The sequence below is a fragment of the Excalfactoria chinensis genome, chromosome 6, assembly GCF_039878825.1.
Source record: "Excalfactoria chinensis isolate bCotChi1 chromosome 6, bCotChi1.hap2, whole genome shotgun sequence".
Classification (NCBI taxonomy): domain Eukaryota; kingdom Metazoa; phylum Chordata; class Aves; order Galliformes; family Phasianidae; genus Excalfactoria; species Excalfactoria chinensis.
Genome location: NC_092830.1, coordinates 21,485,612 through 21,513,184, shown reverse-complemented (window position 1 = coordinate 21,513,184; position 27,573 = coordinate 21,485,612). Strand labels below are relative to the sequence as shown.

The 27,573-nt window shown below is 41.6% G+C and overlaps 1 protein-coding gene across 4 annotated transcripts in view; it reads left to right on the top strand.

The window, feature by feature from the left end:
• Positions 1 to 27,573, top strand: part of ARHGAP22 (Rho GTPase activating protein 22) — a 119,929-nt gene that overhangs the window by 63,463 nt on the left and 28,893 nt on the right. For 2 of the 4 annotated variants that reach the window (XM_072340479.1, XM_072340481.1), the window contains exon 4: positions 19,409 to 19,585. In XM_072340479.1, the coding sequence (XP_072196580.1) occupies positions 19,409 to 19,585 (177 nt within the window). Of the gene's footprint in view, positions 1 to 1,564; positions 1,854 to 19,408; positions 19,586 to 27,573 lie in introns of those variants that run through there. The other 2 variants (XM_072340482.1, XM_072340480.1) reach the window with 2 other exon arrangements.

The window sequence follows — 27,573 nt, the reverse complement described above, 5'->3', positions numbered from 1 at the left end:
GAAACTCTGGAGATTATCTGGGCCAAGCCCTACGCCCTAGCAGGGCCATCTCCTGTAGATGTATGCATATTAATATGAGAAAGATTAGCACAGTTTCTGAAGCAGAAGGTGTGCTACCTCCCAGGACAGGACAGTATCTGGCTTGCTCATCTCTCCTCCCTGCCCAAGATCCATTCTAGGGTCCAGCCCCAGCCTGCAGTGGTTCACTGGAGGCAGGCACCCATAACTGGTATGGCAAGGGAGCTTGGTTTGGTATGATGGTGCAAATGATGCAGTAACAATGACATGTATCTAGCACTGCAGGACTTATGAGTGCTGAGCTATGATAAAGTTTTTCAGATTGCTTGCTGAATGAATTTTCCTTCAGTATAGAGGAAACTTGGTTTTCCTAAATGAAATATTAATGCACTGATATCAAGTGATTCAAGAGAAAGCCCTGCTACTAGCGGTCTGTGTTGTACAGTGTAGCCTTAGTTTCTACAGTCTTCATTATAGAATTAGGTATTCTTATTTATTATACTAATAAAACTAGTTGCATTCAGATTATTATTATTCTAAATAGGCCAACTTCAAATCCAGTCATACAAGGAGTTATAAATGTTGTCTGTATCAGGCAACTGGTTTTCTTGCCCCTCAGTACAGTGATGACTTGTATCCCAAAGACTGGGAGCAGTAAAAGCCAAGAGCTGAAATGCTCATGGAAATTCAGATCTTTTGCTTTTACTTATTTTTTCCATGATAAGTTCCTAGGCTTTTAAGAGAGTGAGTCTTTTGATCTGGTTGTTACACCCAAGCTGACTTGTGGCACCGAGAAACTGCACCAAGCAGTAGCTGCAGTTGACTGAAGTTTAGGTCAATGACTGGGAGGATCACTGACATGGGTGTATGTCATTGCATTTAAGTGTCCTGCCCCAACTTTATGCAATTAGAAAGGATATGAAATCAGCATCAAGCTGTTTAAGTTCTTCAGGAAGGCAGCAGAAGCAACGAGACTGAATTTCCAGATTGGATTCCAATTGAATAAAATCAGGAGATATTGTGGTGGTCTTTAGTCTTTTGAAGCAGTATGGCAATGTGAGGGAAAACAACCAGCCATAATCACAAAGTGCGAAGCAGAGAGGTTAAGCACTTGTTCTTCTCTTACTAACCACTTCCCAAAGACCTCAAACATTTTTACAAATGCAAGCATGACAGTACTGTCGCCTCCCCTTTCCCCCCCGCCTTCCCCCAAAAAGGCAGGGAAACTGAGGCATAGAGCAGTGGTATTACTACCTGGACCAAAAACCTCCTGATGATTTAACTGCTTAGTAAGGTTTCCAGTGTGTAAGGACAAAATCAGGGGATAGCCCACTAGCATGACATGAGAGATGTCATTTGAGCAATTCATTTTTCATTCTGGACAATAATTAGTTAATAGAAGCAAGTTTTATCCAAACCTGATAGGTTTTTTCCTTTTTCAACGTATTGTTGGTTGCTGTAGCAGCTGAGTAATGCAGAAGTTCTGCCTGAAAATAATGCTTCCTCCTTATATGATATTGCACATATTGTCATGGAAATTGTCCTCATTTCCCCCGAGCACACTTTAAATAACTCGAACAGCAGTGCTAATGAGCAGAAAGATATCTGCAATCCCCACCGTGCAACTTGACATACTTTATCCGACTCTGAATTCCCCTTGCTCATCATTGAACATATTAGAGATCTGGTATAATAATTTGCTTTCTTGCTTTGGTCCGGTCATTCTGCTCTTAGAGCTTGGTAATAAAAGGTCAGCTTTGGCTGAAACCTCAGTGTTGCAGACATGCCGTTTTTTACTGCCAAATACCTTAAGAAAAGCAAGTGTCTCCGAAAGGGTAAGTCATATTTTTTGGTGTATTTAGTGTTGTCTGTTTTGCCTTAAATTTCAGTAAAGGATTTATTTTGAATTAAGAAGCAGTGGGAATGGATCTATTCATACTGCCAGTCGGTTAGCACAGGGGTTTTATTATGCTGTACGCTTTTTTGGTTCAATATACAGTGTGTTATTATCTTGCGTTTTACATTCACTGAAGCTGACTAAGCGAGAGATTGCTTAACCCTTTAAACATGAAGCATATGATTTGCACAGGGATGGAATATCTAATGAAGAACCAAATAGGAGCAGAATCTGTGTGTATTTGTTTTTCCAAATAAGTCATGTAGGCAGCTGGATAATGCTCCAGTATTTTGGTTTTTATTGACAAAAGGGTTTATTTTTTTTATCTGCACTGAAATAATAACTTTAATAACACCAAACGAAGGAAATGCTTGCTTCCTCCTAGCATCTTTTGTTTGCAGGGTTACCTGAGTGCATGATTTCATGTAGGTCTTTAGCTTGCTGTTGTGATGTTTGCTGTGTGGGCTTTTCCAGGAAAGGTGATTGTTCTACTTCCAGGTAGATACAAAACTGAGAGCAGTTTGCTTCTAGCACTATAAAAATTAATGATGTGATTAACTCCTAACAGAGAAACACTTGCCTTTTATTTTTCTTGTTCTGTTGCTCGTCTCTTTACTATGACATTTTTCTAGTGAGCAGTCCAGATAAGGGCTCCGAGTAAAGGAAAAGGAGCTACTTGTAGTTGAGTCATCTATCAATTGAGGGGATCTGACTTGCTTACCTGGAGAAGCATTTATGTTGCACATTTTCCTTAGAAATCATTTCTAAGGCATAGCTAGAAGGTTGAATTGTGGGTTTTTGTTTCAGGTTTCAAGCCAAAGAGAAGGTTTTGCAGGAAAACAGTTTATTATCTTCAAGCCTATCTTTGTTTTTCCTGAAGGATTCTTATTTAAAATGGTATTACACAGGAAGTGGCAACAGTTAAGATGTAAGAATTGAGTTTAGGTGGTTTGTAATCACTGGCACCAACTTTCAATATTTTTATTGAGCAAAATGTGTACACAAATTTACACAAACATCAGGATTTTTTTAAGGATATAATCGTATTGATATTAGGACCGTATTAGAAAGATGGATTAAAAAAAAAGTCTCAGTTTTTTTCTTTGCTTTGTTGTATGCATACATGTATATAACAGTCTTCAAGGAGGCACAGAACAGTTTGTGCTCCCTCTGTTTGCTTTTCTGCTTCAGGCACTTGACTGAGTGATACTTCTTTCCCTTACTGCATGTGTCTTGATAGCAGTGTCCCTGGAGATAGATGATGATTGAGAGGTGTCTGCCCTGCTTGTGTATGAAGCAGGCATTGCAGGAGGGAGCTGAAACATGGCCAGAAAAGGTAACGCTGTTTTGTCAGATGCAACTTGAAGATAATTATTTAGCTCTGATGCCTCTTATGAGGAGGTGTGTGCATCCCACTGAATGCTGTCTGTTGGCTGTAAGCTGTTCCCTGCCCCACTGTGGTAAGAAGCTATGATGTATTAGACACAACAGGGTGTGGAGGCTTGCAAGCTAAGCATTAGCATGAGTCACTGTGACTCTAAAGGTTACACTTGGAATCTGGAGAGCAGTCGCTCACTGCTTGATCCTTTGCCCAGGGAGCTGCTACTTGCTGATTCTTTGCTGCAAGGATTTGGCATCCTTGGAAGATGTTTCTGTGTGAGAGAGCTCAGCCCTGTGAACCAACAGGTGGGGGGTATAAGCTGTGGCTGAGTCTGGCCTCGGTGGGACTACTGCTTGGAGTCATCATCAGTGTCACAGCACAACTGTTGTAATCTGCCTAGCCCTATGGCTCAGCCTGGGAAGAATGACTTGTGTGTGCAGGGAGAAAGGGAGAAACAGGGAGGAGCAGCTTGGTACCCAGCCCATGCAAAGAACAGAGGCTAAGAAGTGATCATTTTGGAATCAGAGTTAACATGGGCATAAATTGGAATTTTAAAAGGTTGCTGAGGCAGCCTTAGCCTAAAGCAAGCAGCCATAATCTGAGTGAGTCATTATCGCCAGGAAAGTCCTAAGCTAACTGAGCACCCCAAATTGATTTTTCCTAAAAGCATCGTTTTGAACCAGAGGGAGTACAGGGCGTTGCTTCTGTGAGACTGCTTCCACTGACATCTTTTTGATTTGTGAAATTCATCTGGTCCGGGCATGGTGGATAACCTGTGCCATTCTGATGCCCATTCTGCTCTGTGTTAACCTTTTTTGCCTTGTTTCCAGGACAGCCTGGGAAGGGATGTGCCAAAACACTGAGGCAGAATTGTGTGCTTGGGTAGGGAGTACTGAGCTAGCTGGGTGTATCCATGAGCTGTTTAGCATCTATCTGTCACTCATGTTGCTTTGACCAGATTGGGCTCCTGTTAGTTTTTGAGGCACTTCCCATTCAGTTACTTCAGGCAATCCCCTGTAACTCCCTTCTAGACAGCACTTCATTTGCAGAATTATTTTTTTTTTACTGTGATCTAAGTGGGGAGATTTCCATTCTTCCCAGTAAATAAATATGGTCATTAAAAAGGCATTAAATGATTAGGGAGTGCCCTTAGGCATGGCATCAGAAGTACAGTTGCATAAAATCTATAGTAGCCACAGGCTCTGGTGGGTGCTTGCTATTCCCTGTTCTTGTGAACAAAAGAGCAAATAAGCAAGAGCAGTGATATCGTGTGTGATTTCTTTCCCACATGTTCAGATGGCCTAGGGATGGGAACTGGGCTGTGAATGAGGTTGTGGCCAGAATTATTGGTCATGTGGGAGTCAGTCTTAGTAAGGAGACTCTTCCAGATTGATACAGGCAGTAGCCAGCAAAGCTGGGAATGATCCCCAAAACCTTGTCACCTGGAATCCCAGGCAGTGAAGGATTTCCTCTCTTCGGCTTTTGGAGAAGGTTAGCTCTATGTTATCTGTAGGTTGTTTCTCCTCAGGTGACCTTTATTCTCACAGTGCTCCATCATTAGCAGGACGGGCTAAGAAGCTTTTTGGATTACTTCTCTGCTTTGTTGCTTTTTCTTTTTTTTTTTTGGTGGGAAAGTTGAGAGTGCTTTGGGATACCGATGAAATAACACAGGTAAGCCAAAGCACGGCATTCTCTCATGTTTTGCTTTGTAAACTGTGCTGTTCCTGTGAAGATTTCCCACAGCTCTTATTTGGTGATGCATTCTTAGCCTACTCTGGTAAAACTACAGTAATGACAGGCTCTGGAAAGACACAAATAACAACTCGCTTGTTTCCCCTATTGCCAATATTTAGCAACATCAAACTCCAAACAGTTACACCCCCACCCACATTAAACAAGACATCAAAACAATGAAAAACATTTATCACCACCTGCAGCCTGTTGTTAAAGCTGTTCTCTCCTAAGCCCTCCTACATTAACATTTCTCTCTCTTTGGTGGTTCACTGAGTACTGGCTCACTACCACTCAAAACTGGAGTGTAAAATATTATACAGACAGAATTGTCTCTGATCTGGTGAGTCACTGTTGATTTTCTCTTTCTCCATTAGAAATCAAGAGTAAAAGAAGCTTCAGCTCTGGCGAAGCCTTTTCCTCTTTAATGCAAAAATAATAACATTGCATGTTTTATTGCCAACTGGTCCTTACTTTACTGCAGCTGTAGATTTACAAGACTTCAAAGCCAGATGATTAAGACACAGTTTTTGTTTGTAGCCAGGCAAGCCAAACAATCTCAACTTCAAAGGAGGGGGTGTTCTTTAATGTTGTGGGCTTCCTCTTTGTGCTTGGAAAATGAGGTTGGTGGGGACGATGCCACATGCAGAAAACAGGCCACATAGCTGTTTCTCTTGGAGGAGATGTTGGCTGCTGCTTGGGAAGAACAGAGCACACCCAGCAACATCAGGGTGTTTGATGGTTTCTGTTTGTGTCTCTTTGTATGATAATGACTTTAAATGTATTCTGTTGCTATGCTCAGTGCTTCTCTCTTGGTAGACCCCTGGGGTGGCCACAAGCAAAATTTGGCCTTGAGCTCTGATGCATCACCTGTTCTGGATTGTCTTCCTTTTCTGATGTCCTTGCAGTGTGGATGATTTTATGGGCGTTAGGAGGAGGCAATCTCAGTGAAAATAAGTGTTCAAACCCTTACAACATTGTGGCTTGAGGGGAGTAGGGACTGGAGGTAAAGGTGCTTTACATCTGACAGTCATGTTGAAATGGAGCCCTTGTGTGTTTGTACTTCAGCCAGTCAGCCACACATCACCAGTTCAACCTAGTAGGGCTGAGGGAAGAGCAACTTGTTAGCTCCGTCATTAGAGGGACATAAGGGTTGTGGTGCAGCTTTATTTCTGACTCTTCAGCTCAGGCAGTATGACATGACCACTTCTGTTTTATTAAGTTCCTTATCCATGTATATGGTGGTTGCTCCAGTGATGAAAACAGGACAAGAGCCTCATGATGAGGCAGAAAATGGGGCTGGATAACTGTTACTTCTTGAACCACACAGGGTATTATTTTCCAGGAATACTTCACCAGGAAATTAGTCTTAAAAACTACAAATAAATTCCTTCCATACTCTGGAGATATGGCAAGGTACAAACACATTGTGATGGTGTACCTGGGATCAAAGTGTGTTTTGGTAGAAGGTGAGCCCACAGGCAGTGTGGATCATGGCTACGTGCTACTGTGTTGAGCAGTTGGTGACTCTAGGAAGCGGAGTGCTGGGTTCCATGGGCCTGTGGGTGCTAAAGGCCCCAGGAAGATGTGGCCATCATTCAGCAAAAAACTTGCAGTCATGTGGCTCTGGTGCAAGCATCCCTTGTCAGTGTTAAAATCTGAGTGAAACTGGGGCTTTATCCAGTCAGTATCTAGGCATTTGTGGGATCCAGGCCACACTCTCTCCAGGAGTTGGCAGAGTTGGCCAACACACCGCTGTGCCTCTCAATGAGCTGTACATGTGCTGCTGAGAGAACAGTGACTTCAGCTTGCGAGTTAAAGCTCTCCAAGTAGAGGATGTGCCAGGCAACCATTGGGGCTGCCGAGTGAGGGAGCAGTTTTCAAGACACAATACACTCCTAATTTCTAATGTGGCTTTCCTATTTCAAGAGCACTACTTTGGAGAGTGCTGGGGGAGCAATCTTCATGCTGTTCAGCTTACTCCATCTCATTCTTTGCTTTCTGCTTTCTAGGACCAGTGTTGCCTTTGCATTTGCACACCAAAACCTTCAGAAAGTATTCCTTTCTGTGTGATTATCAGTGTTTGGTTAATCCAAGGTGCCTGGAAGTGGTAGATTCGTTTTTCTTTCCTGGCTCTGCTACTCACTAGCCAATACCATCCTGCAATAATTTACTGTCCTTGTATCTCAATTCTGCATTAGTGTATAGGAATTTCACACTGTGGAATTTGAAAACTGTTTTTTTAGTGCAGAGAAGGCATTTCCCTGCTGATACACAATATAGCCCCAAGAAATAATTTTAACCTCTCTGTGCCTGTTTCTCCTTAGTTAAAACTGAAACACTGGTGTAATCATTTTTCCGTAATGCTTTCGTGTTTGTGTACACATAATCACCTAGTTTAAATTAAACAGGAGAAGAGAAATATTAAATCTCTTCTGTGGTAGTCCAAGTGTTTCTTAAATGCAACTGGCTAGTATAGCAGAGACCAGATTGACAAGGCATTAGTATATTGAGACCTATGGGTTTTCATTTTCATTCTGTGGACCACTGAAATAAAAATAATATTGACAACTTTTTTTGTCTTAAAAATTGGTTGCAGTCACAAGATATGCAAGCTTATAGCTATGATTCTCCTCCTTATGTGTTATTTTAGGGATTTTCAAGTTAACGTTTACTCTCAATAACAAATAGGCTGTTTAGTCTGGGAAAAAGGAGGCTGAGGGGAGACTTTATTGCTCTCTTCCAGTATCTGAAAAGTGCTTACAGTGAGAGTGGGGCAGGTCTCTTCTCACCTGTGACAGGTGACGGGACAGGGGGAAATGGCCTCAAGTTGCACCAAGATAATTTTAGGTTGGACATTAGGAAACGCTTCTTTACAGAATGGGTAGTTAAACACTGGAATAGGCTCCACAGGGAGGTGGTTGAGTCACCGTCCCTGGTTGTGTTTAAGAGCCGTTTGGATGTGGTGCTCAGGGACATGATTTAGCAGAGGGTTGTTAGAGTTTAGGGTACTATGGTTAGGCTGTGGTTGGACTTGATGATTTTTAATGTCTTTTCCAACCTGAGTAATTCTATGATTCTATTAATAGGGAAGGAATGAGTAGGCAGCTGCCACACTTTCCTGATACCTTCTGTTACCAGATTGGGGTTCAGGCAAATCATAAAGCCATCTGTGATGTTTTCCAGCCACGTAGACCATTAGACCAAATGCTTCTTCTGTTTCCAGAGCTCTGGCTCCCTGCGTAGCACAGCTTCACTGTAGATACATAATTCATTATGTGGAAAGCCACTGTTTTAATCTAATATTAAAGAGGCAGCAGCTCAGCAGGTGTCCCCAAGGTAAGGAAGGCCACATACTGCTGGCAGCAGCTGCTGGAATTAGGTTTATCAAGATTTTTTTTTTGTTTGTTTTGGAACAGAAGCTGAAAGGCTTTTTAATATACCATGCCATTGGCTCAGCATATTCCCATCCTCTGTCTGTTGTCCTGTCTTTGACTGAGAAGACAAAAATTTTTATAATGCACTGTCTGTGATGGCTGTGTACAGTTCTGTGCTCTTAGGAAGGAGCAGGGTGAAGAGGAAGAGGCTCACAAGGTGGATGCACCCTGCTGCCTTCTCACATCAGTGCACAGAATGAGCTAAACACATCTGTGGGGCAGTGCCACTGAAATCAACATGGTCAGAATGGCCTTCCTGCTCCTGGCAGCACAAAAATACCCAAATTAATTGCCTTTGGAGAATATACTAAGCAATAAGGCTGATATTCCATTGCACTCATCCAAGTGCTAAGATTTCTGTGGCCTAAATGAGTATAATTAAATCTAATTTGTATAGTCAATGTCACTTTGGTGGCACAACGGAAACCTTTGGTGTTTGAGTCATATATCACAACATGCAGAAAGCAAAGCTTTGCAGTTTCTTGAGATAATAATTTTGTCATGTCTGTTTGAATGTCATAAAGCATCCTGATGGTTGGTTTTCCTCAGAAGAACATATGGAATATATACATGTAATTGCATGCAGTACACCTGTCCATCCCTTTACCTGGTACTCAATCCTCAAGTGAGTGAAAATTCGACTGCTGAATATTCCCTGTTCTCTGTAGAGACTTTTCACAGGGTAACATTTCTTGCTGTAGCAGTAACTTTATAGTGACAGAGATTGGCCAGCCAGTGTTAACATTCATGCCGCAAATATGTTCTTGTACTGGAATGAATTTGCTGTGCATACCTGTGGGTCGTGTTCCCATGACTCCTAGGCTCCTCTAGGTTGCCTTGTTAATAAACCAAGAGCCTCTTACAAGGCTTATGATCTAGCTTTGGTCCTTAGCCTTTGCTTGGGGCAGAACAGAGACCTGTTAGTTTGTTGGCACTCCTACCATCTGCTTTCTATTTGATACATTTGTGGCACAAATCACTACAAACTAGATAGTAGCATAAGCTGTTTTAGAAGACCTCTTGGCAATGTATTGTGGATCTTGGAATCAGCCTGAGCTTTATTACTTGTATGTACAATGTAGAGGTGAATGTGTTAACTGGTAGAAGAGACAATGCCTGTGAGCAGGCCTTGGGCATATCCTGTACAGGCACTGAGAACACAACAGAAAGGTATGTACATCTGTAATATTGTAGTATGCTTTAATGACAATGAATGCTGCAGACTGGACTTCGTCTGTGGAAATGAGTTAGAGAAGAGCATCTGATGCAGTGGGGAAAGTCCACCAACTGAAGACAACTCTTAGGATGAATTGTTGCTTACGTATGAGGCTTTGTTCATTTCTTGTTTAAGTCATATCTAGATCAGCAAGTTTTTTAAACATGAAGTTACATCTGATCATCTTGATGTGTGATCATGATTAATCACTTCAAAGGAACTTTTATGGACTTTCTGATTATACTATTAACAAGGAGGAATACGTCAATTGCCACTGGGAGGAGAGAAGTAGAATTTATTTTTCTATAGCTTTATTCTGCTAGCAGCCCATTGACAATTGTCCTAAAACACAAAGATCTGAGGCTCTGCTTTGTGCATCAGCATAACCTCAATTCTAACAGCCATCCATGACTGTGTTCCAAGTGTCTGTAATGCTTAGCCCAAGTGACAAGTACTGATTGTCCTTTTTGCCAGGCAGCATTATTGTCATAACTGAAAAGTAATGCGTGTTACACAGTCCTGTTTAGAAGAAGCATTGGTTAACCAATACATAGCCAGATACAGAAAGAGACTGCTATAAAACCACTATTCTGTGCAAACTGTAGGGAGACTTAGATCAGAATATCTCATATAGCATTTAAATTCTGCTTTGTCAGTAATGCTAGCCTTTTTCCTCCAAAATTTGCCAGTATTTTACAGAAGGCATACAGTATATGTTCTTTTGCACTTCAGTTCCTTTTCTACGCTAATGCAACAAATAGCTTTTTTTTTTTTTTTTTTAAATTGAAAACAAAGTGTGTAAGTGTTGAGTCCTTAATGATAGTTCATGTATTTGCTGCTGCCAAAACCATGCTTGTAAAGCTTCAGTCACTTCACTGAAGAAAATAATGTTTGTAATTGGTTGGCTTGATTTTCTGAAGAACTCTGTATTCATTCTACATAGAAACAGAGTCACTACTGGCTTAGCTGAGAGCGCTGCTCTCTGCAGCTGAAACTGTACCAGCTGATGGCTTCGGCTCAGTTCTGCACCATTTAGATTCTGTAGTACTGATTAAGATGGCAGACAAGAGTCCTGAAAGAATTTCTCACTGTATTTTTAAGTTTCATTGTGGAGTTAGGTGCGGAGGAAAAGAAGAATTAGGCTTATGAGGAGCAAGGGGGAGAAGAAGGTAGTTTACGTGAGACTGAGAGACACTTCATTCCTATCAGTAAGCATACCTGGAAAATGTGGGCACAGCAGTCCCAGAAGAATGTAGAAGTTGGGTATTGACTTTCCAGTATGGAATTGTTGAAGAAAAATAGATCTGATTTTGCTGTTCTACTGTTGTAGTAACTCATTGCTCATCAGAATTTAAAATTTCCCTCAACTCTTGTCCCCAGCTTTAAAGATTTGAAAAAATTAATGGGAGCTGGAGAGCTAGAAAATTGCTTGTGGTTGTTTGGTAATGCATAAAAATTATCCAGTCATCTTCCTTCAGATTTTTCAAAACATGAGGGATCATCATCTTTAGTCAGGAAGGAATTTCCTCCTTAAAATAGTGTGTGAACATAACCACAGTTGGAATATGTAATTTGATACATTCGTCAGAAGTGTCTAGCACTTGCTGCCTTGGAGAACCACACTGAGCAGTGTGGCTGGCTTTACACAGTTGTGCCATGTTTTCTGAGTCTTTCATTTTATACATCTGTCATTTTGTTGTACCCTCAAATTCCTAGTTGCCTTCTGTGCCTTCTGCAATGTGTCCCACAGGGGCTGGTGTGCCCTTCTGCCAGTGGGCACCCAAGTGCATGTCTTCTACTGGCCTCAGAAAATGCATGTTCCTTCAGTCCAGAACAAAGGGCAATGACACACAAGGTCGGAAGTTCGCATTGCTTGGGCAGTTCATAATTTTTAAGGGTTGTAGATTTTGAGAGTATTGAGGAAAGGCTGAAGAGTTAGTTTTCTGGACTGGGAGGGTGAGGGAAAGCATCCTCCTGTTGATACAAGGCTGTCTGTGGAACATGCTGGAGAAAAAAGCTGCACAACCTTTTCTTTCTCCCTCTTGCCACCCTCACTTGAGACCTCTGACTTTATTTTGTTCAGGACTGGGGTGGTTTTGGAAGGGGAAGAAATCCTTTCCCCCACATCCCCCTACAGAGGAACAAAGGTTGTCTGGCATTTTCAGAAAGGTGCTTCATAAGGTAAACAGCCTTCTAACAGCTGGTGATGTCAGACTGGCTTTGAAGGAAGGGTTTTTTGCAAATGAAAGAAGCTGAACCACAAATAAGCCTGGGCTCCCAACACCTTGTTTTCCTGCAGCAGCTTTCATTTTGGCAGAGAGTAACCGATGCCAAGGAGACAGGTACCTCTTACTTGGCAGGAAAACAATGTTGGTATCAGCAGAAGCAGTGCTGTACCCTGTATTTTTCTGCTTTGTCAGCAAGTATTGCTTCAATACACAGTGACCACGACACTGTGAACTGAGATCTCCACCTAAGAAGCTGTTATTTCTACTATGATTCATGCTTGGAAGTCAGTGTGTTTAGTTTGCACAGTGCTTTCCTATCAGGAAATATGATTTTAATCTAGCCACAAGGGTTTAATTGATTTGATCAAACTGTCACTTATTTTGCAGTCTCACCCCTGAAGCATAATTGGAGATAATTAGAGTGTAGTTACTTTAGCATTCCCGCTCAGGATGAAACATACAAGTCACAGCAGAGGCAAAGTGGCTTAATGCAGCTCCCAGCAATTGGTGGTTCAGTAGTTTCTCTTTGTGTTATTGCTGATAAATTCCTACAAAAAGTGATTGTTCTGACTTGAGCTAAATGTGAACATCTTGGAGAGGTTTCATCACTTTCTGCTACCTAATGGAAGCTGACATGAACAAATCTCAAAGTAATAACAAGGCTACTTGTTCATAGGGATACTAAACACAGCTAGGAGCATGTTTCACAGGCCCCAGAAGTTTCTCTGGTCAGAAAGCCATCAGGATCTTAGTTAATGGTCCTTCTTTTTATGGAGCAAAATAGTTGTGAGCAGGAGTTGGAGGGAGTAGTGCCTGAGCTGTGTTGGTGCAAGGAAAATGCTGTTTCCTTGAGAAAAATAATGTACTCAACAGTTGTGTTGTATCTCCGCTCATCTCAGCCCTAGTTATTGGGTTACTCCAGTGGAGATGGCCCTCCCATAGTTGTGCATTCAGCTTAACTAAGTTCAGACTGTACATTGCAGCCACAGTGAGCAGCAGCACATCCCAGGCAAAACAGCGGTCTCTTCACAAAATTTCAGATTCTTGACAACAAAGAGGTTATTTGAAGTTGACCTGTTCATCTAATTTAATTGGCAAGTTCAGAGCAATGCAGATGATGCCTGCCAAGAAAGGAATTTCCAGGCAGGAGTTAAAAACAAAACAAAGGTCAAGTTCACATGATACTATTTTTATGTATAAAAGATGAAAAAATTAACTAAATCTGCATTTATAGTCTATACTTTTAGAAAACATGCACTTGATCCTGACAACTGAAACAGAATGCTAGCCTCAAGTTTTTAAGGCATTTCTGTAGCTTATGTGTCAGTACAGAAAATCTGTAGTGCCTCTGTTCATGTTAAGTCTTGTCAGAATTTTTGCACAAGGAACCATAATTCTGAGTTCTAATCTCTTTGCTGGTGCTTCTTTAAAGCTGTTTAATGGTATATGAAATTCACTGCAATACTGGTCTGAAGCCACAGAAGCTATGGGGGGAGGACAGCTGACAGAGCCTCTAGGTTAGGTAGTGAATGGCAGCGGATTTAGGCTGTTTGACTGTCATTATTGTCTGGCACAAGACCTCATATCTGAGATCTGAAAATCACTTAGGGACTCAAGAATATTTGCTGCAGCTTCTGAAAATGTGATCATTGTCTTTAACTAGCATTAAGCCTGTGGGATTTGAAAGTGTTTAAGAAAATTAGGATTCATATTTGACTGGAAAGTCAATTAGAGTTTAGTGCATACCTATAAATCCTCCTTCAAGAAAACTTAAAGCATGTCTATTTATGAGCTGCACCTACTCTGTACAGCAAAAGGTACTTAAGTTTTTTTTTCTTCATTGCTACAACCAAAAGAAAGGTCCCTCGAACTGATTCCAAGCCATGGAAATAAAATACCCCTTCATCAAAAATAATGCACGCTTCTTTAGGAAAAATTAAACTGAGACAGAATAAATCGGTGTTGATCCAAGGCATATTTCTTTCATTTGCATGCTGTGTAAGCTTTAAAAAATGTGATGTCAAGTTTACTCTCAAAATCAACTTCAAACTTGGGTATCACATATATATGTTTGTGTGTGTATATATATATGTTTGTGTATATGTATGTGTATAAGGGTCTGTATATAGATGGATAAAAATATAAAAAACATTGTAAGCAGATGTTGTTCACTGTACTGCTTAATTCTTCTGTCATTCCCTTGTAGCTCCTTTTAATCTGATTTTTATCTTCTGCTTCTTGTCTCTTTCAGTTTTCTCTTACAGCTTTTCCTCACAAAGCCTAAATGGAGCATTTCAAGAGCAGTTTCCTATTCCTTGAAAGCTTTTCCACCTGTTAAAGGATCATCTTAAGGGGGGAGGGGAGGGGAGGGGCGGTTGGTGGTGGAAGGGGGGAACAGCAGAAAAATGGTAGAATTAACACTGAACATACTGAAATTTAAACTGCGTCCTTTAGAGGGCAAGTTAACCCAAATTCAGATACGTTGCACTATTTCATGCTCCTAGAAATTCTTGGGACAATGCAGAGGGGAAGAGAAATGCTCAAGACAGAGAGTTAGCCGGAATCAAAGGCAATGGCTGATAAAATGGAGTGGTTTCAGGTGACTAATCCAAGCACTCTTAATAACCTCTTGCTTACTTACTAGTATTTCTTCTATCTCTTTTCATAATCTGAAGATCAAGGATATTATTTTTTCTTACTGTGCAAAGAAAGATTGCCCCTTCCCCCAGTACAGCTGCCCTTCACCTTGACAGAATTCATCTGCCTCATTTTTCAGCTTCTTACATTATAAGGGGAGCTTAGAACCCTGAATCTGATCCTCACCTTTAGGACAATTGTGGAGAGCAGGTCAGGGAAGATGAGTCATTACAATTGTTCTCTTCAACTGTTGGCTGTTAGTTTTTGTCCATTTGTCAAGATCTTTGTTGCTGCTTGTCTGCAATCAGAGACTGCCAGTCGCTACTTGTTGTAGTATTGAGGGCAGACATGTCCTTTGAGCCTTGCCTTTCCCAGACACCAGCAGTTTCATAACTCAGCCTTGAAACTGCCTTTTACCTCCCTATGTGCTGCGGCAACATGTGCGTGGCCAACTCAGTTTCACCGTACTGGAAATGCCACTCTGCTATCCACACCAAAGCACTGCAAACATGTAAATATATACACATACACAAGCATTAATAGTTATGTAAATGTTCAGTGAAGTTGATATGATGACAATACACAAACACATCAGTAGGCGGAACTATGTAAGAAATGGGCGAAAGGCAAACCAGATGTGGTGGAGGAGGGAGGGAAATGATCTGAACAAAACAAGAAGCTGCCAACTTCAGCAGAACCTGAAAGCAGTTTTGCTTGAGAATGTAAATGTTCCTCTTTTTACACACAGTGGGGCAGGACCACCTCCTACGTGGAAGTCCAGTCCTGTTCCTGCTGAATTTCTGCTTCTACGCTGAGAAAGAGGATGTAAGGCATAGCTCCACAAATAGCTCAATACTTCCAAGGTTTCCTCACTGGAAACAGCTGTATAAAGGTTGGGATGCAACTAGAGGGCTGTTCTGAGATCCCTGGGCAGGAGCACAGGCAGGACAGGTACATATGTTAGTCTTTGTGCTTTCCAGTGAATGTGTATCAAACCATGGTGGCATCAAGGTGCCTGCACACTGTATTAGCAGGCCATTTTATTTTCCTCTGATGTGGAGCTGAAAGTAACTCTGGGAAGGGCTGGGATGCCTGCCCCTGGCAGTCCTAAGCTAAGCAGAGCTGCTCTCTGAGGGCCAGTCTCATTCGTGTGGGGGCTTAATTAAAGATGAGTAAGAAATTCTGTTGAAAGGAATAGAAAGCCCTGGTCTGTGTTTAAAATTGTTAGCAGACTTTTCCTCACTTTGTGGTGCTGAGGAGGCAGATCCCTGCTTCGTTTGTGCAGTAGCCATGCTTTTGTGCTGCAGGGCTGAAGGCTCTCAGCTGCTCAGGGCAGGCAGCAGATCCCTATAGGGCAAAAAAGAGGTGCAACATCTGAGTGTGAGCTTCTTGTCACTGGGATGGGCAAAATTAAAATTCCATATCCAAACATTTCTAGGCTGAAGAATTTAAAATTGATTTCCATTTCCTAAAGACAGGCGTGCTTGAATTCATGCAGTGTTTGAGTTGTTCATTTGTGTTGTTTCAGTTCAAATCTGAAACTACTCTTTTTGTGTCTGAAAAGCACTTATGAATTTCCAGTAGTGTTCTGGATTTCTAAAGATGGTGCAGTGGTAGGGAAGATTTTTGTTTTGCTTTGCTTTTAAGATGATGTAAATATTTGAATTTAGCTGTTTCTCATTTTTGAAACTACTAAAACTCAAAAGCAGTCAAGTTCTGCAACACAGAGAAAAGCACCTGAACTTTGCACTTCAGGGAGCTCTAATTCTGCTTACTGCCTCGGTGGTGTAGTAGTGAAAGGAGCCAGCAATGTGCAGAAAGGAACAAGATTAGAAAGTCATAAAATAAAAGTTATTTATAGGTGGGTCTGCTTGTTCTGCCATTGCTTATTCATCTCATGCTAACGCATGAGACTTCCTCAGAGAAGCAGTTCTGAAGTTCTGATTTGTACACCAGCGTCCCAGCACAGAGTTGTATATATCTACTTGTACTCTTGGGACTAGTCACTGCTGACTCTCCCACAGACGGCTTATAGGATCATGACCTTGCTCCAATTTAAAGATCAGTGGGAGAAAGCTAACTGCAGAAGAGCTGTATGTGTAGTTTTTGGCAGTCTCAAGCCTAGGTTCTGCAGCATGCACAGGAATCATTTTGTTTCCCATCCTGTTCTTGCTTTTTATGGAGTCTAATAGAAATATAAATATTTTTCCCTAAGTGCTTGCCTGAAAAAGGCCCAAAAAGATTTAGAAGGCAGATGGCAGGTTCAAAGTAACATTTTAGGAACCAAAGAGCTGGAGTCAGGTCCTTGTGGTACAGTGATTCAGGGGGAAAATGCTGAGATGCCACTTCTGCAGAAGTTCAGTCAGATGGAGTATTCATCTTCACCTGCATGTTGCATGCACTAGTTCAACTGTTCTCGTTAAATTTGCAGTCTGTAATTCATTCTGAACTAAGTCTCTTCTCTCTTCTTGTACTTTGTGGTTTAGCTGGGAAAGACCTTCCTTTAAATCTAATAGTGGGATCAGTTTTATCTTGACCAGGGTCTATTGTTTGCTGGCAGTATGGCCCATACAGCACATGCACTTATAAATACATGGATAAATACTTATAAATAGATGTATCTAATAGGCTACAGTAGAGCTGAACAGCCCATTTTGCAGGGCTAGAGTACATCCAAATCAACTGACAGCTATGAATGCCTTGACTATAAGGTTCACAGTTGCTGGTAATAAAAATAAGGCTTGAAAGCTAAGACAGAAAAACTAAGGGGATAGCTGGAAGTTAGCCAGAGTATTGTGTGTCTGGTGAAAGTAGATAGTGTAGTGTTACTTAGGGAGTGAATTTAAGCGAAGAGGTGTCTGTTATGGGGTGAGTGGAGTCCTCTGAGGTCTGGTGCTCGGTCGCCCATCTCATTTCACTGCAGCACTGAGATCACTGAGATTGTGTCTCTCAGGCAGGCCTATTGGAAACTGGGGTAAAAAGAAGCTCTGGAGAAGAGGAGCGAAGAAAAACTCCGCAGAAGGGTTTCCCATGACTTTTGGCTCTGTAGGTAGAGAAAGGAGAGTAGGAATAAATGAAAAGATGAGTTTTCGGAGTGTTTGGGCTTGGCAATGCAGAGACATGGTAACCTATCAGGGCCTGGAAGAGGGCCAAAGGAAAAACATGGGTCCAGGTTGCATACTGCTTTTAAATCTGGGGTGGACACTGGAGCCAGAACACAACTTAGTGTTTGGTGCCTCTTGCAGCTTTTCTGCTTTGTATATCTTTAATATGCAGTTTTGGGTGCCACAGTTTAAGAAAGATGAAGGGTTGTTAGGGAATGGACAAAGGAGGACTAGGAGAGTGAAAGGTCTAGAGGGAAATGTGAGTGGGGAGTGTGGCTGAGGTCCTGGGTTTGCCCAATGCAGAGCTGAGGGAGCCCTCCTGGAGGGAGACTGCAGCTCCTCACAAGGTGTGGAGGGCAGCACTGAGCTCTTCTTTCTGTGACAGTGACAAGGCATGAGGGAACGGCGTGGTGTCAGGGAATGGTTATGTACCAGAGGGCGATGGGCATGGAACAGGCTGCCCAGGGTGGTAGGCACGACCTGAGTTCTGGAGATCAAGTGGCATTTGGACACTGCTCTCAGACGTAGTTTGGAATTGAAGTTGTCCTGTGTGGAGCCAGGTTTCAAACACCATGAACCTTGTGGGTCTGTTCCAACTCAGGATATTCTGTGATTCTGTGAATATGAATTATTCAATAAGTTCAAAATGGGAGACTGTCTGGGAGAGTGCTGTAGGGAAAGAATCAAAATCTGGATATATGTGGGGGAAAAATGTCCTGACTTTTGTTTCTTAAGCCATGTGCCTAGTTCCAGGTCATCTCTCTTCTTTACTGAAAGACTACCTCAGTTTCCTTTGTTCATTGAATTGCCACAAAATCCTTTCCAGCACATTTCACACTACTCTTTTTTGCTTTGCTAATCAACACATAGTATATGGGTGTTGATAGGCCAGGAATCACTTAATAGTGAAAATAAGCAATTCTGTGGCTAGCAGGCAGCTTCCAGCTTGCTCCTTCCCCCAGATTAGTAAGGATTTATGAGGCACACATATAAGCCAGTTGTGCAGAAACCATTGTGTGCTGCTCTTATCTCTGGATCCCACAGACAGGCAGCTTTGGCTGCTCAGTGCATACTGGCAGCTCCAGCTTGCTGCGAGGTACTGGAAGCTGCATAAGCTGGAGATGGCAATGATACAGCAGCTGTGATATCTCTGTGGCAAAGCCAAAGGCAGTTTCCATAGTGATGGTGAAGCTCCAGGCCTCTGGTGATGCAGCTGCCGCACTGGACAAGATCAGCATCCTCTTTATACATAGACTGCTCCAATGAAGCTGTTAGGCATTTGTGTGGCCTCATTTGGTTGCATCCAGCTCCTCCCGAATGCGTCCCTTTCTGTATCAAGACTATACACTTCCAGGGACTTGAGGAAAGCAGATGGACTTGCAAATTCAGTGTCTCAAACACTGAATTGTCCTAGGATTCCCTTGACCGCTCCTTTTGGATAACTCCGTGCCTTAGCACAGATATATGAAATTCATTTTGAGCTCCTTCTGCAGGGTCCTACAGCCTCTGGTCTCCCCTTGTTTACTGTTGGGACAGCAAGAACAATATCTCCAAGTTCTTACACTGGAAATGCACATTTTTTACTTCAACTTTGAATTCTTATCAACCTGCTTTGTGAGTGCTGCAGCATATGAGTAGGAGTTGTGCGTAAAACTGCTCAATTAAAATAATTATTTGATCATTTTGACCCAGAATTTTAGTCATTTTAAACATTAATTGTGAGCTAGAAGCCAAAAGAGGTTTATGTTTTGTCTTACAGGTGGTGCGGGAGACCGGGAAAAGATGCCTGTCAATCATGAAGCTTTCCTGCTCATGGCTAATTCCCAGAATGAAATGGAAGACTGGGTGAAAGCTATCCGACGAGTTATATGGGCTCCTTTTGGTGGAGGTATTGCAAATAGCTCACATGCACATAAATTAAAACATTTGCCTCAAGGTAAAACATATTCTTGTGATACTAGGATATGTGTAACACTGTAAAATCACTGAGATGCCTAGATAATCTCTTGATTGTCTAAAGTGTTTTACAGCATGGAGATTGGGTTTAGGCTTCTTTGCCAGGGGATGGAAGGGAATGGAAGAGGAGGTCAAATCCATTCTGAACTACTCACAGTTAGAAATGGTGGTAATAACAAAGACATCGCTATTGTCAGTGCCCAGTTTCTTAAAGCTGATAACTATTCTGTGGATCTTTGTTATTCTTGTGGACATAAAAGAGTATGTCCAGTTATCTCTAGTTTCTACCTCAAGGGCAGATGCTCGTCTTTTACCTCCTCACAGCCAGAGGCAGCAAAACTCTTAATTTGGTCTGGGCCTGGTTGAAAAGACTGAGCTCCCACTGGCTTGTGGAAAGAACAGGGTCAGGTTGAGAGAGCGCCTGTAAAGTGTACCATGCTTGACAGTCCCTGTATTTAAAATGAACAAAAAATCCTGACTCTGAATGTTGATACTGTACTGCATCAAATTCTCAAGTCATAAGATTGGATGGATGGTTTAACAGTGTGGTACAGAACAAGAGTTCACAGATGTTTTCTGCTGGGTTCACTGTTGGTGGTAGCAACACTTTGAAGTGGCTCCTGATCAGTGTTCATGAAGATAGTGATATCACATGTAGATAGTGATATCAACCTCTTTTAAGAGGTCGAAGATAAAGGATGAAGATATTTAAAGATAAAAAGTGCCAGATAAGAGTTAAGTAATACAATTAGCTTTGCTGAAATTAAATTACTAATTCCTGAAACTAGGGTAAAAAAAAGTGACCAAAATGCAATTGAATGCATCTGAAGCAAGATCGCTAAGAAGATCCAGTGTTTGTTAGTAACATTTTTATTTTTCTTTTAAATAACTCCTCTAATTTTGACTCTGTGTAGCAGCTCGGTTTGTCTGGAGAAGATATAATCTCTGGTGATGATATTATTTTTTCCTAGACCTCTCTTCGTAGAATGGGTATACATACAGAAGGCAGCTTGTACGTGTTTCTGTGAAAGGAAATGTTCTTGTGCCCTGGGCAGTATAAGCAAGCTATTTTCATTAGCAGAAACAGATTTACAGTGATTTCTCCTCAAACATGAGTAATATGCTTGTTTTTCTTTCCTTCAGAAATCTGGTACATAGCAAAGAATCTTCTACATACTGAGCTTAGGGTAGATCCGTGAAGTTCCTCCCCTGAAGTCTCAGAATCTGAGTTGTATGTATTTTTCAGCTTTGTTATGGGTATCAAATTAATGCTGTGAGGATAAAGGCAACAATCAGTCATGCTACACAGTATATTTTTCAGCAACAGACCCCCTCTTTAGGGCACGATGTTTTCAGCACCACTGATATCTGTGCAAATTGGCTTTTTTTTTTTTTTTTCATCAGTGTTCATGCCAGCCTCTTGAGATAGTCACAGAGCAAACATCTTACTTAAAGTACTAAAGTAACATAGTTTACCATTCTGAGATTCTTAGAAACAAAACCATGAGAATGGCATAAAAGCAGAGAGTGATGCATTTTTCATTTTGGTTTCTTCCCGGAGCCAGTATTGTCCTAATCAGTCTGCTCTCTTTCTCGACCTCTAAACTTATTGTCAGTGGTAAAGAGTAAAATTTTTATTTCTCATTGAATGAGAACAGATATTTTTACATGCTCTTACTCTAAGAAATATCAAAAAGATAGAATGCTGGAATTGTGAGAGTGTGGGAGTGAAGTGACATTGAGGAAGTACAGCAGCTGCTGTTTGTTTTCAGATGCTGCAGATTTGATCCAGTTCCTGTTGATGTCAGTGTTAAGACCACTGCTGATGTGGATTTAAGTTGGCTTAAGCTGCCCTATAGAAGTGAAGCATAGTTGGAAAGTACTGAAGTTGTATATAGAGTTTTTATCTCTGGATCAAAGCTACTCAGGAACATGGCTGATCAGACTGGCCTTAGCTATCTGCCTTGCTACTCAAATTCAGCAGCCTAAAGCTACCTTGGTTATCTCTGCTATGCTCTGTAGTCAATGCAACTTGAGGAGATTCATGGTTTTAGTGCTCCTCTGAACTGTGTACTATCTGCTGTCAGCAGTGGGTTTCTTCTACCTTACTGCTATGTGTTGCCACCATGTTTCGTTTTGCTGATACTAGTGGTTATGCTGTTCAGGAGAGAATGATCTAGGAGAAAAGAAGTGGGAGTGAATTAGTTTTGAGGTGAATTGGCTCCTTTGCCCAGCTGTGCAGGTAGGAATAGCAGCAGTTCTAGCACAGTGAGGGTGGTGGTGTGGAGAAAGTCATGCTTGTTCATTCTGGCTACAGCCTATACTTCAATTGGCTTAAACAAACCATGGAACTGCATCCTCAGTCTCTGTTCACAAAATGTTTATAAGAATGCCAATAACTGGGAGATAGTTAAAACACCCAAATCACTGTCTCTAAATGATCAAAACTATCCCTCGTTCATCAGAATCAGAGCAGGGCAACTTCTCTGTGAGTGAAATCTCAGCCTACCTCAATTGTGGGAGAACTGTAAACATAGCTGTCTCTGTTTTAAATGAATAATTTGAAATCTGCTCTGCTACCACTGCTAATTTGAGAGCCAAGTCTTATCTATCGACACTTTTTAATATATGACGCTGAAGGAATGGGAGTTAAGAATTATAATGCAGGCTGCATTATTAGTATGTAAATATCCAGCTCTGGTGAAGGCTGATATGGTGTAAAAATGAATCATGCCAAGATAAAATGAGAGGCTTAGCCCCACTTTAATCTTTGCTGATGTATTGAAGAAACATATAAATCAAAAAGGTTGAAGGTATCTTCTTACATGCTGAGGTGGACACATGAACTGTGCTTAAAGGTGAAGAGCAAAGATTTTTTTTATATATATATATAAAATAGAAAACACTCCAAAGCTGCTGAGGATCTGAAATCATTAATTGGAGACATGTTCAGGCTTACAAGCTTTACAGAATGCATGCTTTCAGAACCATTTAAAACGTGGTCTTAAAATCCTAGAGTTCCCAACTCTTTTGAAGAAGAGTTGTCCTGTTTACAGAGAAAATAATTTGGAACCATATCCCTAAGTTTTAGGCTCCTAAATTCTTGAGTCTAGTCCATCTCATTCAGAGTTGAGATTTGAGAGTAAGCTGTACGTTCTGAGTTTATGTCTTCAGGGATAATGTTTGTTACAGAGGCTTCATGCAAGTGAATTTTGGAGCTCATTCTGACAAAGAGTGTTGAAAATTGTTTCTTCTGATCCTTCTTACCTCCAAGAGGAACGATTTTTCCTCTGTGTTTACACAACTGAAAGTTTATCTAGAAAAGTCCCTCTGTGCCTTACAGTGATGTTGTTCTCTGGATGCTTTTTAATATGGAAGCCTTGTAGTTGTGACTTAGTGCTGGAAGTATAGCCTGTCCCACAGTCTTGGATGAGAGTGAGCCTGCCAGCATCCTCTGAAATGGGATGTATGGAAAATACTGGGAGTAGTGAGGTGGAGAGATCTTTTCTCACTCTAAATCTGCACTGTAGCTGTACCTCCAGCCTGAAGAAGAAATATGGCTACTTTAAGGGGGTCCCTTGCCATCTCTTCACCTCTTACTTTTCATGCCTTCATTTTTGTCTTGTGTAAGATTTAAAACATAGTGTGTCTCAAGCTGAATTTGGTGGTACAAAAGCTGAGTTTTTCAGTATCCTGAGGTGTGTGTAGCACTCGCAGCCCAGCACATGACCAGCACTGCGTGGGGACAGAATTATTTTGTGTTAATCATGTGCTGTTTGTGTGTTTCCCTCTGTTTACTTGCTGTTTCTTGCTATGAGCAGTTCCTTGCTCCTCAGCCAGAAATGCATGTCCCAGCCCCTTTCTTTCTCGATTACTTTGTCCTAATTCCTCCTCCTTATCTTAAGCTTTCATCAGTTCCTTGTGATGGAAGGGGAGTAAAACAGTTGGAGGGAATGTGCTTCCCCTAGGCAAACAAGCAGAGCTTTACCTGTGAAAGCATAATAATTCTGAAGGAACTCCATGACTTCATGAGAAGAAACATTTCTGAGGAATAGTAACTTTCTAACCAATGGGCTCTGCAGAAATGTCCACTGGGAAAGCCACTCTGTTATCATTTATTCCAATCTATTTCTCTATATGGATAAAGATTGATGTGTGGATTCTTTCTTTGGCCAGCAGAACAGTGCAGAGGAAGATTGTGCTGGCAATCAGGACCTTATGCAAACCATGTCTTATGTCTGAGGAGAGTTGAAAACCAGAGGAGGATTTCCCAAGGTTTAATTTAATACCCATCTCAGCATCATGATTAGTAGTAGAGAGGTAGTCCTACATAGGCCTAATGAGGTACCCTATTTTTACATAAGTAGTTGTCTTTCAGATAAAATCTGCATGAAAGAAAAGTGACTGTTTTGAAGGAGCTGATGTTGTTATTAGATGCATGTCTGCAAGGATGCCAGATTCTGTAGGAATTCTGGTATTATGCTAAGTCTTGTGAGTTTGGGATTTAGTTTTTCTACCTGTTAGATGGGGATTTTCCAATAACACCATCATGACCACAGAATTGTATTTGTGGATTTAAGATGCTAAGATACCACAAAATAAAGAGCAAAGAGGTGATTTCTGTACTTCTGTCTGCCCAGCATGAAGGCTGAGAACAAGTTTCTGCTCCATGTCTGGTTAGAGTGGCAGACTAGGGGATTCCTGCCTGGTCCTCAAAGAGCCCCCTCACTTGGTTGCAGGGTGGGCTTCTCTTGCTTAGGCTCCCACAGGTGTGTGGGGAGTGGCACTGGGTGTTTGTTGTGCCTATGTGCTGTTATCTCTGCATGGAGACAGCTGGCGCCAGGTTCTGCTTATCAGTGTTTGCTCTTCAGTGTTGTCTCATGGTAGGAGGTGGGCCTAACCAAGGGGAGAGAAAGAGAAAAATGATAGGGGTTATGAGTTCAGTTATCTGCCTAGGACTAGGAGATGCATGAATCATCTGTGAAGTGATGCTAGCTAGCTTTACCCCGGGCAGATGTATTACAGGAAGTTACACTTGTGGATATAGATGCTAAGATGCAGGGCTGAAGTTGGGAGCAGGTCTTGCTGTCTGAACTGCTCGCAACAGAGCAAGTTTTATGCTTCTAAGATCCTTCTCTGAGATCTGATTAAGTTACTTTTTTTTTTTTTTTTTTTTTTTTTACTCTGACCATCAGGTGTATCTGGGGCCTTTATTGCTTCTTTATGCCCAGTGTATTCCATCACTATGACACAACCTTGAGGTAGAACAAGGCTGTTGTCCTCATTTTTTTGTGAAGGAGAAATTTGAAGTACTGAGCAATCAAATAACTTGCCTGAGGTAACACCGAGTATCTGAGAGCTACTCTGGAGGCATCACTCAACAAAGTAGATAGTAGGGTCACAACCCTGGGACCCAGGGGAGCAGTTGTTTTAACTGTTCAGAGACATACTTGAAAGAGTCCTATGGGATAGAGTTCTGTAGAGAGCAGGGGTCTAGGAGAGCTGTTTGATTTTCAAGGATTTTCTCCTCCAAGCTCAAGAACAATCTACACTGATGTACAGGAAATCAAGCAAAGGTGGAAGGAGGCCTACATGGATTAAAAAGGAGCTCCTGACAGTGCTCAAGCTTAAAAAGGAAGTATAGAAGGAGTGAGAACAGGGACAGGTGAACTAAGGAAAATATAGTAAATCTGTCTAAGCATGCAGGAGTGGACTTAAGGAAGATAAAGTTTACATGGATTTGACTCTGATGGGGGATGTGACTGTCAGCAAGAAAGGCTTCTTCAGTTATATCAGCAGTAGAATGAAGACTAGAGAAAGTGTAGGCCCACCACTGAAAGAGATGGGAGACCTGGTGACAAAGGATGTAAAAGGTTGTAAGGTACTGAATGCCTTCTTCACCTCATGTTTTACTGCTAAGATTTGCCCTCATCAGTCCCCAGTCCCAGAGCCCAGTGGGACAGTCTTGAACAATGAAGTTCTTTCCTCGGTAGCAAATAATCAGGTTAGGGAACTCTTAAAGAGTATATGCAAGTCAGACCTAGTGAGATGCATCCACAAGTAGTGTGGGAGCTGGCTGATGGCAGTAATCTTACAAAGGATATGCAGTTGCTCCACTCCCATCTTCAATAAGGGCAAGGAGGACCTGGGAACTACAGGCTAGTCATCCTTAGTTCTGTTGCTGGAAAGGTAATGGAGCAAATAAACCTAGAAATTTTTTCCAAACATATTAAGATAAAAAAAGTGAGTGAGAGTAGTCAAGATGGATTTATGAAGGGGAAGTCATGCTTGACCAACCTGATTACATTCTGTGATGAAATGTCTGGCTGGGTGGATAAGGGAGAGGCAGAAAATTGTTTATTTTGACTTCAGCAAGTATATTAACACTTGTACTCTGTAACATCCTCATTTAAGGACAGTACAGTAGATACATGGACAGTGGAGTGTATTGGAAACTGGCTGAACAGCAGCGTATGAAGGAATGCAATCAGCAGCCCCAAGTCCAGCCTGTAGGCATTACATTGTCGTTAGTGGTGCACCCCAGGGATCTGATGCTGGGACCAGCACTGTTTAACATCTTCATTAATAATATGGATGATGGGACAGAGTGCACCCTCAGCAAGCTTACTGATTGTTCCTGGGAAGAAGAATTTATGTATCAGATGGTTTTGCCATCATTCAGAGGTACCTCAGCAGGATGGAGGAAGGAGTGAACAGAAACATCATGAAGTTCAACGGAATTCTGCACCTAGGGAGGAATAACTGCAGGCAACAGCACATTCTGGGTTGACTGGCTGGAAAGCAACTTTTCAGAGAAGCACCTGGGATGGTGATGGATGACAAGTTGAACATGAGCCAGCAATGCACCCTTGTGGCAGTGAAAGCCAGCAGGATCTTGTTCTGCATTAAGAATTGTGTTGCCAACAGGCTGAGAGAAGCAATCCTTCCTTGCAAATCAGGGTGGAACTTTTAATACGAGTTCTGCTCAGGAAGGACATTGTACTCCAGTGATTGCATAACTGATAAGATGTAAAATATATCCAAATTTAGGGCCTCTCAAAGAGAAAGAAAGAAAAAAGAAAAAAAAAAAAAAAAGAAAGCACAACTGAAAAACCAGAACCTTTGAAAAGAATATTGGAGAAGATTCCTCTTACAAAGATTACCTCTGACAAGACTATGGAGGATTTGAAGAGGGCACAGTCAGAAGGTTTAAAACAAGCAAAAAAGTTTTTCCTACAGTGCAGAATTCATTATTAAACTTATTGTCACAAGATATGGAAACAAAAGTGATAAATGGGTTTCAAATAGAATTATACAAGTCCATAGAAGGTAAGTCCTCCTGGGCTATCAAACAAAAATGTCTGGATGTAGTCATTAACTTCATATGTATCTCTTGTAATGCTAAGAATAATTTTACTTATGATAAAATATGGTGGTGCTTGTGCCTTCTTTCTCTTTAATAGCAGACTGTTGTCCTCCTCAGCTAGCAAGTGCCATGAAGAGCTCAAAGTGGCTGTGCAGTTGTTGTGTTGTGGCTGCTGTCTTAGCACCTGGTCTGACCAGTACCTTCTGCTGCACTGCCAGTTGCTCAGTGTGGTTGCATCTGTGTAAGCAGTAGATTCGTGCTTCATGTCTGAAAGCTGACAGGCTTAAAACACCAATGATTCTCACTGTGCGTCCTCCAATGTATGATTAATGGGACAATCATGTTCCTGTGGTGTTTCTCAGCTTGCAGGCAAGTATTTTAATTTCTCTGTGCTATTCCTTTGATGAGTGTTATGAGAATCTGTGCTTACTGAAGGGAAGGGTACTCTGCTCCTTAAAAGTTGCAGTTTTAACCATTTAAGAGCTGAGAACAAAGAAATGCACCCTCTGTTTCTTTTCCCATTTCCTTGCCAGTTGCTCCTCTTTTCTTCTCCATCATCAGGTAATCAGCCTTGCGGTTTCCCCTTGCTAAGTTCTGAGCTC